The sequence below is a fragment of the Onychostruthus taczanowskii genome, unplaced genomic scaffold (genome assembly GCF_017590055.1).
Source record: "Onychostruthus taczanowskii isolate IOZ18803 unplaced genomic scaffold, ASM1759005v1 scaffold64, whole genome shotgun sequence".
In the NCBI taxonomy this organism is placed as follows: domain Eukaryota; kingdom Metazoa; phylum Chordata; class Aves; order Passeriformes; family Passeridae; genus Onychostruthus; species Onychostruthus taczanowskii.
In genome coordinates, this window is record NW_024504122.1 from 2,325,562 (window position 1) to 2,340,817 (window position 15,256).

Genomic DNA, 15,256 nt, shown 5'->3' on the forward strand with positions numbered 1-15,256 from the left:
AAAAAAAGCAATCTTCTTTTTATAATGGGGAGGGGGGGGGGGGGGGGGGGAAGGTGAAGAGAGGAGGTGAAGGTATTTTAAAGGGATCTGGTTAAATCCTGCCTCAGAATTCGGTAACGTTTGATAGAATACGTGAGGGCTGCCCCCCAGCCCCCCGCCCTTCCCTCAGTACGGAAAGTGCCTCAGCTGATTGAATACTGAATACTGAAAACTGCTAACAGCAAAAACAAAACCAAAAGTTACACCAGCCTCTAAACAACTCCACTTCTCCCTTCAAGGCAAACGAAATAACTAAATAATCGAAGGAGCCGTGCACCATTACCGAGCCCCCGCTCCAGCCCCTCAGCGCCGGCCGCCCCTCAGCGCGCGCGTGCCCTGGTTGCCACAGCGCCCGCTCTTTGCGTAAGCGCCTCTTCGTGAATACCGACTAACGCCGCCGAGCCCCCGGTCCGTCTGCGTCACCAGCGTGAGCGCCGCATTTGACAGTGCCCGCGCTGAGGGAGTTACGTCAATGGCGTAGTTGGCAGCGGGGCGCACGGCGGGCGGGGTCTGAGGCGCGGCCGCTGAGGGGACCCGTGAGGGGACGGGGATGTCGCCGTGAGGTCGCGGAGTGGTGGCCGTTCTGCCTCGGTTCTCTGCTGAAGTGAGGAGTCTCTCTCCTCGCCTCCTGTTTTCAAAGTAGTTTTACTTGAACAAAATCGAGGAAAATTCAGAGCGAACAAAATGGTGGTCGAGTTAAGGGCAGAAATACAGCAGGCGAGTGCCTTGGGGTGCAAGGTCAGAAGGGAGCGCAGTAGTTTTGGACTAGATTTTCTTTCCTAATCTTCTCCAGAATGTCACTATGAACAGCTAGAATGTGTAGTAAGGGTTTCCATTATTACTTAGTTTCACATAACGAATGTACACAGAAAGAACGGATCATTGCAATGTTGCGGCACAATTTGAGGGCGTTCTGGATTGTTAGATGTTATCTGGCATCAGGAAAAAACTCTGAACAGCTTGTGCTGTAAAAGGATAGTGCAGATAGTGAAGTCGTTGAGGCATTTTTCATTATGTCTGAGTAACAATTGTAATAATCAAAGTTCTTAAAACGATTTTACAAATCCAAAGTAATTCTGATCAGCTGGATTAAAATGCATCACAGGAATAGGTTCTGGTTTGTTGATCTTCAAAATCCATAAAAGAAAAATTGCTACTTTAAAAAGGAAAGGATTCATTTTTCTGCAACATTTTAGAACTGATTATTTACTTTACAGGTTATTTACCTGAATTAGATTAGACTTCCACTATGTACTTGTAAAAGTTCACCTGATTTCCATAGGAACAACATGAACTTTTCTCAGTGTAGAAAGAGCAGGACCAAATCAGAGACTTGTCTCTCAGTGTTGCCTCTGCTTTTGGTATGAGTTGTTCTGTCTTGTCCTTCACTGTGGCTTGGAGTACTGATTTTGTTACTGGTCATGATGTTAACTTATTTTACGTATGCCTTCTGAATGCCTTCCTCACATCCTTTGTCTATCCACAGAAGCTGCTGGCACTACTGTTCTTGCAATGTTGAGATGAGGAGGGTTGTGATGCCATGGAGACACTGTGTTCCCAGCCCTCCCTGGTGTCTGAATCCCCTTTCAGCTCATTAGGAAGAGAAAATATGCATAATTTTCAGTATGTTTAGCAGCTTTTTATTGCTTAAATTCTCTTCCTGTAATGGTGTGTCTTATTTGTTGATATGATGAGTTGGGATATGCTTATGTGTGTGTGAGATTTAGCTGAAATACATTAAGTATAAGCGAGGAGGGTGTCTCAATTTTGAAATATATCCGTGTGGTTGCCTTGGTCCCTCCTATACTTTGCATTCACTGAGATGGTTGAACTGTGGTTTTTGTAGCTGAGTTGGTGAAAGAGCTCTAGGAGAGGAGCAGTGAGTCAATCTGTGTACACATGACGAGTGTTTACCCTGCTTAGGAGGTGTTGAACTACAGCTAGAACACGCAGAAAGCAAGTTAGTGTTTGAAACACTTACCAACTCGTGGAGTTCTTGTTTTCAGAACTATACTAATAGTTCTGACATTAATTAAGACATTAAAATTGCCATAAAATCATTCAGGCTGGCCAGAAGGGCAGGAGCACACCATAACAAGGGTCTAGATGTCTCAAGGTTTATGGTCACAAGTAGCCTAAGTAGAACTCTCCACATGCTAATAGATAAATACTGTAATGTCACCTTCTTTGGTGAATAACCCGTCAGCTACAAATCTGGGTTCTTTGTGGGGAAGTGGATGTCTTGGTGTGGTTGAGATCATACTCGTGCCTGAAGTGATTTAAAGCAATTTCTTGTGGAGGAGAATAAAACATTAATTCTAAGTGGTGGACTAGTGATTTTCTTCAGCATTATTCTTTATGTGTGCTTGTAAGACACAACTCTAGCATTTTTTTCTTCTGTACTTGCTCACTGTTTTAAATTACTGGTCTGCTTTGATGTGCCCTTTAACATTTTTAGTCTGCTGCAGAAGTGGGAGAGACTTGTCTCCTGGTTCAAAACCTCTTCCTTTATCAAAATATGACTATTAGAATGGGAGAGATTTGTTTTCTCCTGAAAGTTGAAAATTTAAGTCCTAATAAAGTATATGGCAAAATCTTTTGGCATCCTAAATTGCACTCTGGCTTACCAAATACTGTCTAAATTAATGAGTTAATTGACAAAACTTAGGTAATGCAAAATGGCTGTGTAATTTCTTATTCCTTGTCTTTGGTGTTTTGTACATTAGAAAGCAAGATTATTAATGAGTAGAAAGACATTTATATAATTCAGAATGTCTCATTAGTGGCATGCGCATTCTGACTTTAAAGCTGAGATGAAATCAAGTTGAAATGCTGAAAAAATCCCTTGGGAGTTTCTTTATAATTGCTGCTATGCTTAATATTAGCACTGTAACAGTTCCCACTCCATTGCTTTCTTGTCTAATAGGTTCATCCTGCTCTTTGTATCCATATATACAACAATCTTTGAAGAAGATGGAACTGGTGTCTTATTCAGGATTAGGGACCACTGGGTTTATTGAGGAGCAGTTTCTGATCAAAGGAATCTGTATGACCACTAAAACGAGTTTGTTGTTTCAAAACCACTGCTCTGTGTACAGTTCAATTACTCCATCTCCGCCTTCTCGGTCTGTGGAAGAAGGGGAGGAAGGGAACTGTTGCAAACCTGTTGCTATGGCCACGAAGCAGGGGCTGGGCTGCTTGTGTGGCTGGAATCCTCTGCATCAGCTGCTGCTCGGTGAGTCCTTCCTTACGCTTTGCTACATGATGAAAATGCTCCCTTTAGAAATGTTCTTTTGAATGCCAGTAAGAAATCAGTACCCTAATAAGGGTCCCCTCCCCCAGCAGCCCACGAGGTTTCCTTACATAACCAAATTGATGTAGCTCAGGTGAGACATCTGAATGCATTTGTGATTTTCATGTGAACATTATTCTTTTTCCATGTCAGACAGATTTCATTCTTTCTGAGCTGATCTAGGATGAAAGTTGATGGTAGCAGCTTCATCTTTCTTCCCTTCTTCTTCTGACCACATGAAATCTGGGATCCCTAACATTAATTAATGCACTGAGTGCAGAGGCATTTGAAACAATGATGAGCAAGATTTTTAAATTAAACACTGCAGAAACCTTTGAGGGCTAAACTGCGAGCACTTGGCTTGAATTAAGCGAACAATTCTCTGCCCTCCCAGAGAATCCGAGTTGGTGCATTGTAGTTTCAGAAGGCCACTGTTTGCTACTACAGCTGTGCACAGTGAGGCAGTCCTGTTTACATGAGAGATGGCTTTCCCTCCTTGCAAACTGAGTTGAAGAACCACCAGTTGTACCAAAAGGAAAAAAATAGATGACAAGTCTGCAGGAACTTGGTTAGTCTTTATCATGTTGTCCCTGTATTGAGGTAATTCCTGAATACTGTGTTTCTCTTTACATATTTTCAGACTTGTAGAATTTAACTGAACTTGGAGGATGAAGTCCAGCCTAATGCATTTGGTTCCCCCAGTGAGTAGAGAAAGAATAATCTCCCAGTTTCCCAAGGTAAGCAGTTTTTATCCCTTTGGTCACAGTGTGTAGCCCCTGCTACACTGATCTATCTCTCCATTGTGCTAATATGATATTTTAATTTAATTTAATGTACACTTATTGTCTTCTGTTAAAATTGCAAATTATTTAAAATTCTTTCAAAGTTTAATGTGACCTCATACTCCCATCCAGTGCTGAGCTTTTTAATAACAATCCTCATTCTTCTTTCTAACCTTTACAAAAATTACTCTTGTGACAAAAGTGTTATCTTAAAATATTTATATTGTTTTTTCAGCAAAACAGTAATAATTACATGCATAAGAGCTCCAACACTGAGGGCAAAGAGGAACCAGAGCCGACATTAAATTTGCCAAAAAAATCTAATTAGGAGTCTTTGGTTAAAGAATTTGAGCCAATTTTAATTTTCTGTTTGTACAAGAACCTTAGTCATACAGTAAATCAAATGTAGTAGGCACTGTAGAAACACAGACAAAATACCTTTGATGTCCCTAAAGACTTTTGTATTTGAAGTATAATAGAATGGTTAAGGACAGGGAAGGGCAAGGAATTACCTCTTGTTTTTTTTAAAGTTGTTCCAAAGATCCTTTTAAGGGAGTTCACTTTTTTTTTCCATTCTTCATCTCAGCCACATATTTTGTTTTTAATGAGAAACACCCCAGATATTTTAAGCAAATGCAAGGGAAAATATATTTTCCTCATTTTTAAGCCAGTTAAAGGGCTATTAATAAATAATAGCCAGTTAAAGGGCTATTAATAAAAACAGTGCTTCACACTTATAAAAGACTGAAACTGGTGTATGCTCCCATCCGTGTTTGTCTTGTGTGCCTTAGATTGTTGGGATAATTGAAGGCACTTCCTGTGGCACGGAATGATGAGCAAATGGATTTGGCCGTGAGTGCTTAGGCAATGCTGGACACTGACACTCAGAAAGGTGCTCAAAGGATGGTGTTGTCCCAAGGAGTTTTTACAAATACAGCTCTGGGGAAACCTTACTGCCTTCTAACCCAACCTACCCCTTTTCTTATGCCAGGATAACCCATCACCAGGATAATGCCATCACCCAGTTTGTCCCAGCAGCTGTTCTCTCTTTTCAGTGGTACACACCTGAAGCCTGTCTGCAGTTCAAAGAGCACTTCCATGCACAGGTCAGGACTGCTTGTCAGCAGAGCACTGGAACAGCTGGGTAAGTTTGGAATAACCCAGGTATGCAAGGAAGAAAGTATTTTAAGCTCTTTAAAACCTCCTTTCTTCATTGGCTTTCCCCCCCCCACCCCTCATTCCTCATGTTCCTCACTTCAGTATGTTTCAAGGCAGCTAAGCCCCTGCACGGGGCAGTTCTCAGACCTGTTCCACAGTACATGAATCGAGTGCCTCTTCTTCTGTTGGGATAGGTAGCACTGAAAAAAAGGTATAGTAGTTTAGAAATGAAAAAGTTGTTAACACCCTTTAAATAAACACTTAGTTCAAAAGATCTAACATATCCAGCCTTGCTGTGTTCTCTGTAGGTGTTCCAAAGGAGCAGTTAATAAAGGTTTTGCAGGGATATAAAGGCAGCAGTTCTAAGTTTCTTGGAAAATCTGGGAATCTGGTTTCAGCCTTTTTGAAGTATGCATGCTGAGATGTTCTCTTAAAAGGTTCCCTAAAACTGGAGCAAAATTCTGGTAAATATGTAGCATTTAAAAATCAGAATAAGCTGATTTATACTCTACTAATAATCTTGAAGTTGGTTTTTCCCCCTGCACTATCTCTCCACTAGAACTGTTACTATTACTGATTTAATCTCTGAAGTAAGGCAAGAAAACTAAACTGTGTTGAAATCATCACTATTCAGTTAAAATAAATAGCTGTACATTTTAGTGATAAATGCTTCAGGTTTCAGTGTGAAGTATCCTCCATAAAGTGGAGCTCCTATGAATACTGACAATTAGCTCACTATTCCTCCAGCTCTAGAGTTGCTGACATGAGACTTGTCATGATATCCATCTTTAAATGCAACTTTATATTCATTTCACTAGGGAGTCTTGCTAAAAAAAAAAATTACTGAAAATATGTCACCCTGAGAGACATCAGTGGCTTTATTCCCTTTTTAGAAACACAGTCATTATCTTAGTTTCATGTAAATTTGTTACAAGTGTCTGGACAATTTTCCAATACATGCTTTATTGAATTGAGGTATTATTTCCTTCCATTTCCAAGATGTATTCATTTGGGATTTTTATTATTAGGGTTTTTTTTTATTTCTATAGTAAACCAATTTTCTATATAATTTATTCTGGTAACAGAATATATCTAAAAAGCTATATATTTTGTCTTTGTGAATAGAACAAAATTACTTTTCTGTCACTGCTTTCTAGATATGATTATTATTTAGTAATTTAGGTCCCTTTTTGGTGGAATGGGTGTAGGAAAGGCAGCCAGAGTGTTTTGTACAGTTCTTATAAAGCTTGACAGGAATAACCATTACCTTTTCCTTTTCCATTACCCCAACTAATAAAATATTTCTTTGTCCTTTGCAAAGCTAGTCTGATAAATTCAGCAGCTAATGGCTTTATTTAATACTCTCCTGACAGTCCATCACTGTGTTAAATTATCTGATCTAGGGAGTTTTTTCCCCCAGTACAAATTAATGGAACACACACCTCTAAGCAATCACTTACTCTTTAGCTTTTCCCTTAAGGTTGTTATTTTATTCAGTATTTTCTCAGTAACAATAATCAGGAGCACAGGGGCCTGTGGCCACCCAGTTAATGTTGACTGGCACACATAACTTTTTTTTTTTTTTTTGAAATATTAGTCATGCAGTTTACCAGTCAATTTTCCAGCTATTTGGAATAGATAACTTGGAATCAGCATCACATGGATGTTGATATAACCAAAAATAGTATTCATTAGAAGATTAATGCCTTTGTTAAAAAGCCATTTCTTGATAGAAAATGACATTAAAACTCTTAAGCCATTTTTGCAGCATTTGCACAGGAGATGTCAATCCAAGTTTAGGTCAACAAATGAACTTAAATTCACTTACCCACCTGGATCTCCTAAAAGAAACACAGTTTCAATTTTAAGAATGCAGGCTGAGTCACCTCAAGCCCATCTGCCATATCCTGTGGGAGGACCTAGAGCAAAGAGGATTATTTGCATGAAACCAGGTTCAGATTAATATTATTCCAGATAGTCAGATAATGTATTGGCTCTAACCCTGTGGGTTGTTTTTCCCAGAGGCACATTCTGCAGTGGGTTATTTTATTATCAGCAATTTCTTATTTCTGCACTTGGGACTTTGTTTGTCCTGTTAAAATCAATGAGAAACTTGGGATAAATTGTGATACAAAGGATGCACATACACTATGGTCTTATGTGTAAACTTATATAAAATTATGCCAAATGCATATACTTATAGTCAAAACAATTTTAATGGAATAAAATTTGTTCCACTGAATTGAAATTAAGGAAAAAAAAACCAGAGTAAGAAATGGGCTATTTCTGCTCCAGAAGGGTTGGGGTTTTGGTGGCTTGCTTTCTCGCAGTTAAAGACTCAAATTGTGCAGCACAGTGGCACGTAGATAAACTGAAGTCACAGGTACATGTGCTCTTCACTTGCAATTTAAAGATCTAAATCAGAATTTTTAGAAGGAGACTGTGAAATTACTACTAACACTATGTAATATTTTCAAATATTTATAACAGGCTGAAGATATCCAAAGTGGTTGTGGTAGGAGACCTGCATGTTGGGAAAACCAGTCTTATCAACAGGTACAGTATATCTCAGCTGATGGTTTGATCCTCCTCTTTCTCAAATAAATATTATAACGTTTCCATTGCTGGCTTTAGAGCAGTGCTTCATGGTTCTGGTTTGAACCTGAACCAGTGCTTCGTGGTTGTATTATTAAATGAAGACAAAAGGAAGTCAAGAGTATGAGACAGTCTTGATACATCAACACAAAAAGTTGTGCTCTAGCACTTCAATCAGTATATGTTACATTCTTAGGTATTTTTATCCAGTTAAATATTATACAGTGTTTTCTTAAGGAATCCAGTCTAAAGGCTAAACAATTAGAAAACAATTTCAGTGTCTGATTCTAGGTCATTATTTATGACCCAAAATATATTCCTTTGTAACTAAAAGTGGAAGATACTGTACCTCCCTTGAGAGCTCAAAGATTTTTTTCTGAGTCTCATATTATCCTGAGAGCTGACTAGATATATGTGCTTTCTATTTGTTAAGCAATATCTCCTTTTCTTTTAGTGTCTTTATGTTTTTATGTCTGCTTCTACGTTGTATAGCAAATCTACATTATATAGCAAATCCACAGTTAATTTTTTCTTTTCTTCATAATTTGCTCTAGACAGTGTTAGTTTTGCAGTTATTTGTACTTGTTTTACTAATTTTTCATCGCCTACATTATATAGCAAATCCACAGTTATTTTTTTCTTCATAATTTGCTCTAGACAGTGTTAGTTTTGCAGTTATTTGTACTTGTTTTACTAATTTTTCATCCTCTTTTTTTTTTTCAATTGCAGATTTTGTAAAGATAATTTTGACCGAGACTACAAGGCGACCATTGGAGTAGATTTTGAGATTGAACGTTTTGAGATAATTGGAATGCCATATAACCTCCAGATGTGAGTTGAAAGAGCATGGTTAAGCATTGCACAGAGTACAGTCTCAGCAGAGCTTGAATTGCTGCAGGCTGTAGTGGAATAAAGATTTAAAAAATATAATACAATTGCACAAAGAATAATGTGATCTGAAGAAAAGATTCTGTCTCTGGACTTGCAGTTTTAGTAGAAATTTTACTCTTGGATTTCTCATGCCTAAAAAAATATTACAAGCTTGCAAATGAAAATTAATCTTGAATGTCTTGCACTGTTTCAGTGGAGTTCTGTCATTTTTACTCAACATTCATGAAAGAGAAGTGGAAGCTTTTGTCACAGCCACTAGTGCTGGTGTAACCCCAGTCTGTGATTTGAGTTTAGTAGGCACAGTGAGCAGTGAGCACTGAACTTGGCTTTACTGGGGGTTTTATTTCTGCAGTCATCGAAATTAATGATAAGGTGTCCAGTGATTTCAACATCTCTTAATTAGCAACTAATTAATTATGCCTAAATCATAGAAAGGCTGGTGTGGTTTTATTGGAATGTGAACCTAATATCTTTGATTTTCAACTTTTCTTGTCAGAGTAGTGGGAATCCTGCCCTTCTTCCACCTGCTTTGGGTCTGTGGAGTGGTGTCCCTTGGTGTTTGTGGTGGCCAGAACATTGTTCTGTAGAGGGCATTTTGGAATCATGGATAGTGTGACCTAGAGCAGAAATAAGATGCTTTGCATGACATATTTTAGTGCATGAATTAAAAAAACCTTTTTACTTAGGAACACTTTCCTGGTGAGATCACTGATGTAAATAGATGGCTCGTGGTATTTATTGAAAAATCCATTTCCCACTGATTTCACTGCAGTTGTGTTTGGGAAGTTTTGCCAGGTGCTGTCCTTTTGGAACTTGAGTCCCTCTAAAAATCCAGACTCATGCTTCAGCATTTTGTGAACTGGGACAATAAGGTCAGGTTGCATTATCTGCAAAGTCTTCAGAAGCTGGTTAGAACATTTCCATATGACAAGCACTAGTGCCCCCTCTTGCTGAGAGATTTCCATTCAAGATATATTTGCAAGTATCCGTGACTGGCAATACAAGGCTACAACAAAACCTTAACCTCTGTAGTGCTGGCAGTAGCTGAAGGCACTGCATATCATGTTCATTAATGAGAAGGACATTCTTGATTTTATTTAATGGTGTCATTAGTACCTGCTAGACTGAGCTGCAGGTCTCTAATTTGTAGTGTAGAGACAGACACCTTATCTAGTGGTTGCAAGATTCTAACATGGCTAATACAAGACATAGCTAGTATTAGCACAGAAAATTTAAGAAAACTAGATTGCCCTAGAAATGCATACAAATTACATAGGTGAAAGAAAAAAATGTTTTAAGTAAAGGACATTACCATGCAGAATACAAATATTTGAATTGTCTCCAAAATGATTAGTATTTTTTAAGAAAAGGTAAAAATGGTGTTTGCATGTCTTCTTGACTAATAGAGCTTTACTGTATTTCTATCAGTAGTTAATGAATAACATGTTCCAGATGGTGACACCTCCCTGGTATCACATTCTTCTCTGCCTAGTACCAGTCTGCTGCTTCATTAACATGTTTACTCAAGTTACCCTGGGTTTCATTAACCTGAAATTTCTTTTTTCCCCCCGTTGCACAGATGGGACACAGCAGGTCAGGAGAAGTTCAAGTGCATTGCATCTGCTTACTACCGAGGAGCAGAGGGTGAGAGCAATATTAATTTGATCCTGCTTTTGGTGGGAGACTGTATTTTGTACAGCAGCTTGTATCCATGTATGCTCCTTGGGAAGGTACCTATACTCACACTGTGGTGGAATGGATTGTCTATTGTTGAAGGGAAGAAGGGATGAAGAAGTTTATGACTTGATGTGTTGTCACATCTGCAAGCTCTGAGTGTTCTGATGGTGCAGTGATAGAAAGTGGCACTTGTGACTAGGGGGAAAGAATTTGAGGTTGGGTGAGATTAATGCTGGAGTTGGAAGTGGATATTTCTGGCTTTCCCTTTAGTAAGAGACAATCCTGTGGTAATTTGTGGTCCCAAAATGAAAGGGTTGATAGCACTATAGACTGCAGATTATAGATACAATGTTGAAAACAAAGGACTTGGGTCTTATTGGGTGCTAGAAAAAGAAAAGGAATGAGCAAATGGATAGTCTCCCACCTCCTATGTGTTAAATCTGTTCTTACACCTTATACATAAACATTCTCTCTCTTTCACAAGACAAGTTGGAGAGACTTCAGATACACTTTCTAATTTAATTACCTTTTTTTCTGTTCTTGTCTTTTTGTTGCAGTTATAATAACAGTGTTTGATCTGGCTGATATCCAAACTTTGGATCACACCAAGTAAGTTTCTGCATTTTGGCTTATCTTTTAAAGGTTTTTACAGCAGGTTTAATTGCCTTCCATATGTAGGTGTTAAGAGCTTGCTGGATCATGAGTGTATTTTCTATTGAGCTAAGAAATTAAAAATGACAGTCACTAGTTTGGATTACATAGGGAGGGATTTTTCTGAAGAAAATACAGGGCATAAATTTGAACTGCTTACACTTGACTTCCTTTAAAGTCAGTGCAGAGAGAAAGGCACTTCAGTAAAATCTTGATCCTTCCAAAGCTTGACATGCAGGAAAAGATGAAGTGCACTCAAAAAGCTTTTTTTTTTTTTTTCTTCATTTGCTATAAATAGAATAACAGGCTGGAATCTAATGTAAATGATAAAATTGATGAGATGCATCTCATACATAGTATTCCTCATTTTTTAGGTGCACTGTTATCCAAAAATTTTTTCTCTAGTTTCTGTTGTTCTGATGGGAGATAGGCTGTCAAAAAGAGGAGAGAAAATTAAAAACTCCAAGTTCAGATGCAGCTAAACTTACTAGTTCAGATCCTTGTAATGATTTGGTTACAACAACACACTAATTGTTATGAGTAAACTCATTCTGTTTTTAGTGCAGGCTGCAAAACCCTGCATGGATCTATGATCCACACTGCTGTCACAGCTCAGAGTATATGTATTTCTAACGTGCTGTTGTGACTGTAGTGCAGGTACAGACTTCTTTACAACCTGTACTCTGTCTTATTTGAATGTGTACTATGGTGCTTAGCTCATTTACATAGGACTTTGTAAAATAATATATATATTAGTGTCTCTGCTTGGCTGAAAGTAATTGAAGCCTGTGAACCTGATTTCCCACACACGCACACACTCCCTTCCCTCCTTGACTTGTGTTGGATGACTCAAGAGAAACTTGATTGCCAGAGTAACAAGAATATAAAAGCTTGTGAGACAAGAATCATACAGCCTTCATAGGGAGCTGTTTTATAATGCTGAATAGATTATTTCACTCTTCATTCCCATTTGTATCTAATCTGCTACGTGGTTCATGGCTTTTCAGTTGCTTCTTGCTTGCTTATTCCTTATCTCACACCAACTTTGCCCTCTCCCTTACACTGAGGAATATCCTCCCTGGGTGCTAAAATGATTGTTGAATTTGTACCCTGCCATGGGTATGATTTTTTTTTAGTGGGAGACATGTATTCAAAGGAGTTGGAATAGCTACTGCTCTCTCTGTCTAGAAAAAAAAGGCTTTTGATACTCTCATAAGTTCTTCCACTCACTTTTTTTGTGACCCTATTATCTGTCTCCTGTACTCCTTGTTCCCTCTGACTGATTTTTTTTTTTTTTTTTGGTATTTCAGACAGTGGTTAGAAGATGCATTGAGCGAGAATGAGCCAGGTTCCAGCTTCATCTTTCTGGTTGGAACAAAAAAAGATTTGGTGGTGAGTAAATTGAGTGCAGATAAGGAAATCAGATTTTCCCTGGTTCCTCAAGCGATTTCCCTTGCAAGTCATGCACAATGTCATTGAGATAAAGACCTTGAGTGAAAACTTAAAAGGTAAATTGAACAGCCCACTTGAAACCAATTAAAGAAGATATGCTGAAAAACATGGGTAGTTAGTGAAATATTTATTGCATGACATTTTTCAAGCATATATAAACATACATAGTGATCTTGAAGGTTTTGTTGTTGTTCTGTAACTGTTCATAGGTTTTCTTCTTTCTCTCCATTTAAAATAGCTACAGTATGAAATTTAGAGCATTTTATGTATTTTTGTTACGCCAGCAAGCCTGACATGCTGGATATGAATCCTAGAAATATGGAATTCTAAGCTAAATACTCAACAACTGAGTATTAGAGTTCAGAGAGCTGTTGGAAAAATTAGAGGGAAATTGATTTTTAAGGAGTGGTGTGTTCATTACTCAGGAACAGGAAAGGTTTCTTACTTAATTGAATATCACATAATTTTTAAAAGAACAGGGTGAATGCAGTCTCCCTATACAATTCTCAGTCCTGTGTTTGTCTTTCTGTAGAAAAAGTATTTTTAAAGCTTTGAAAACAAACTTGTTTATTCTAGTTGGTCCCACAGCTCTTCTGCTGAGAATGATGGGGTGACAGGGATTTAAAGACCATTAACTGAGCTGCTGACTTGATAGTTCTGTACCAGGGAATGTGTTAGATACAAGGGTCACTTCTTAACTCTTGTTTTGTTTCAGTGCTGTGGGAGTTGGGTGGAGACTTCCATTTAAAGCCAGTACTAAATAGTTGGACGTTCTTGCAGTCATGTCTGAGAGCCCAAGTCTAGGCAAGGTCAGAAAGGCCACTGAGAAAACCTGAAGCATCACAGTGTAGGTGCTATGGCAGTGCCTGTGTGCTCTTCCCAGCCCAGACACACTTCTGTTCAAGCTGTTCCATGTTGTTTGCCCAGTCAGATGCTGTGTGTGAAAGGACAGAGCTGGATGCCATCCGTTTTGCCAAGGAGATGCAGGCAGAGTACTGGTCGGTTTCAGCCAAAACAGGTAAATTACTGCAAAGGATGTAAAAATAGCATAACCACGAGGGCCGATGTTGGAGTGGGAGGAACTTATTGTCCTCCCATTGCCAGGTTTTTTTGTTGTTGTTCTTGCATTTTGTTGCTATGAGAAACTTCAGGCTTATTAATGGCTGATTTTATTTGAGCATTTGTATATGTGCTTTCACTGTCGTGTATGCAGAAAGAAATAATCAAGCTGCTTTGCAGTATCTGAGCATGTATAATTCATAGATAGTTACATAAATACACATGTGCACTACTACTCAACGTTTGCAATGGAAAAAGATTACACCACAAAATGAATTCTCTCTGTTGCTGGCTAAAAATAAAGGTGCAGCACAGGGTACAGTATTCCAAAGTAAGAAAATCAGAAATTCTTTCTGCAGTGATCAGAATGGGAGACAGATTGTTGAGGATGCCTGTTCTGTCCCAATACTGAGCAGTCAGCTGTTCACAGATGTGCTTGTTATGCTTGGTCATCTGTTGATGTGCCTTTATAAAAACACATAATTTCTGCCTTGTTTCCTAGGAGAAAATGTCAAAGAATTCTTTTCCCGAGTTGCTGCCTTGGCCTTTGAACAGTCCATGATAAAGGAGCTGGAGAGCACTCCTGGGCACAGGGCCCAAATTGGGGCAGGAAATCTCATCAGTATGTGGAGTTTTGCTTTTTGTGTGCATTTTTCTTGTTTATAGTCCAAAGGATTGGGGGGGTTTTTCAAGCATTAGAGCCAGTTTCAAACACCTGCAAGCATTTTTATATCATTGTCTGCCCAGGTTTTAGCCTACAGCAGTGACTGGGCCTGCATCCAGTTTTGGTACCCTTAATATCAGATGGTATAAATTCTTGTACGTTGATTTTATAACTTTTGTTTCCACAGAACTAGAGAAGAACCTTATGGAAGTCTCAGAAGACAATGCTCAAGGCAGCCTGAGTTGTTGCTGACTGTCAACTGTTTCTGCAAGTGCCACACTACTCTGCAACAATGCTCTCAAACCAGAAATAGAGAGCTTTAATTTTAGAAATGAGGGAGGAAAAACTTACCCAAACTTTCTTGCTGAGAGTTCCCTTGCTGCTGCAGGCTCCCTGTGCAGGGTGGTACAGTTGTTATGTAAACCTTTCTCTGTGTAGCTGAAACACAGCATCCTTGTCTTAATGCAAGAAGACATTGCCAGTGCCATGGGCTCACCTGTCTGCCAAAAAGGCTTGTAGTCAAAAGTGATGTCATTTTAGTGTGTTGTTTTTGATAATTCTCTTTTGATAATTCTCTCTTAGCTAGTAAAGTGGCATTCTCTTGTGGGAGCAGAAAACAAGTGGCAGTTCAGAATGAAGGGTGGTATCAATACGGTTTTACCTTTTAAAACCATCATGTAAAATAACTCTGATTGCTTTTACGTGTTCCAAGTATTTCAAAACTATTTGAAAAATCAATCTTTTTAAGTATCAGGCCTGGAAGTCCACAAATGCAGACTGCATAGTTTCCACTGTGGTTTCTCCATCCAGGAAAAATGTTTATTACTTTTCATTTTCCACTTGAGAATCAGAGCCCAGTATTAAATATTTCCAAGCCTAAAAGAAGTCCAGTTAGGAACTTGGTTGTTTTAACACAGCTGTCTAATATTTTGAAAAATGTTGCCAGATAAGAATGCTATTCTTTTCCATTCTCTTGAATAAGAAAGAATGATCACA

At 38.6% G+C, this 15,256-nt stretch overlaps 1 protein-coding gene across 2 annotated transcripts; it reads left to right on the forward strand.

Moving 5' to 3' along the window:
* The first annotated feature begins 3,971 nt into the window (after positions 1-3,971).
* On the forward strand, positions 3,972-14,546 carry RAB36 (RAB36, member RAS oncogene family). Of its 2 annotated transcripts, XM_041420474.1 has the most exons (10): positions 3,972-4,068; positions 5,169-5,257; positions 7,762-7,827; positions 8,596-8,697; positions 10,337-10,401; positions 10,992-11,043; positions 12,396-12,477; positions 13,465-13,555; positions 14,099-14,218; positions 14,448-14,512. In XM_041420474.1, the coding sequence occupies exons 1-10, from the start codon at positions 4,000-4,002 to the stop codon at positions 14,510-14,512; spliced, it is 801 nt and encodes a 266-aa protein (XP_041276408.1). In that variant the 5' UTR covers positions 3,972-3,999. The 2 variants fall into 2 exon arrangements, with proteins under 2 accessions (XP_041276408.1, XP_041276409.1); XM_041420475.1 differs by lacking the exon at positions 8,596-8,697 and having other exon boundaries at positions 14,448-14,546.
* The last annotated feature ends 710 nt before the right edge of the window (positions 14,547-15,256 follow it).

Excerpts from the sequence above, each read along its gene's own strand:
- RAB36 (XM_041420474.1), top strand. The coding sequence starts at position 4,000 with ATGAAGTCCAGCCTAATGCATTTGGTTCCCCCAGTGAGTAGAGAAAGA. Across the intron at positions 4,069-5,168 it reads TAATCTCCCAGTTTCCCAAG|TGGTACACACCTGAAGCCTG; the intron begins GTAAGCAGTTTT and ends CTCTCTTTTCAG. Across the intron at positions 10,402-10,991 it reads TTACTACCGAGGAGCAGAGG|TTATAATAACAGTGTTTGAT; the intron begins GTGAGAGCAATA and ends TTTTTGTTGCAG.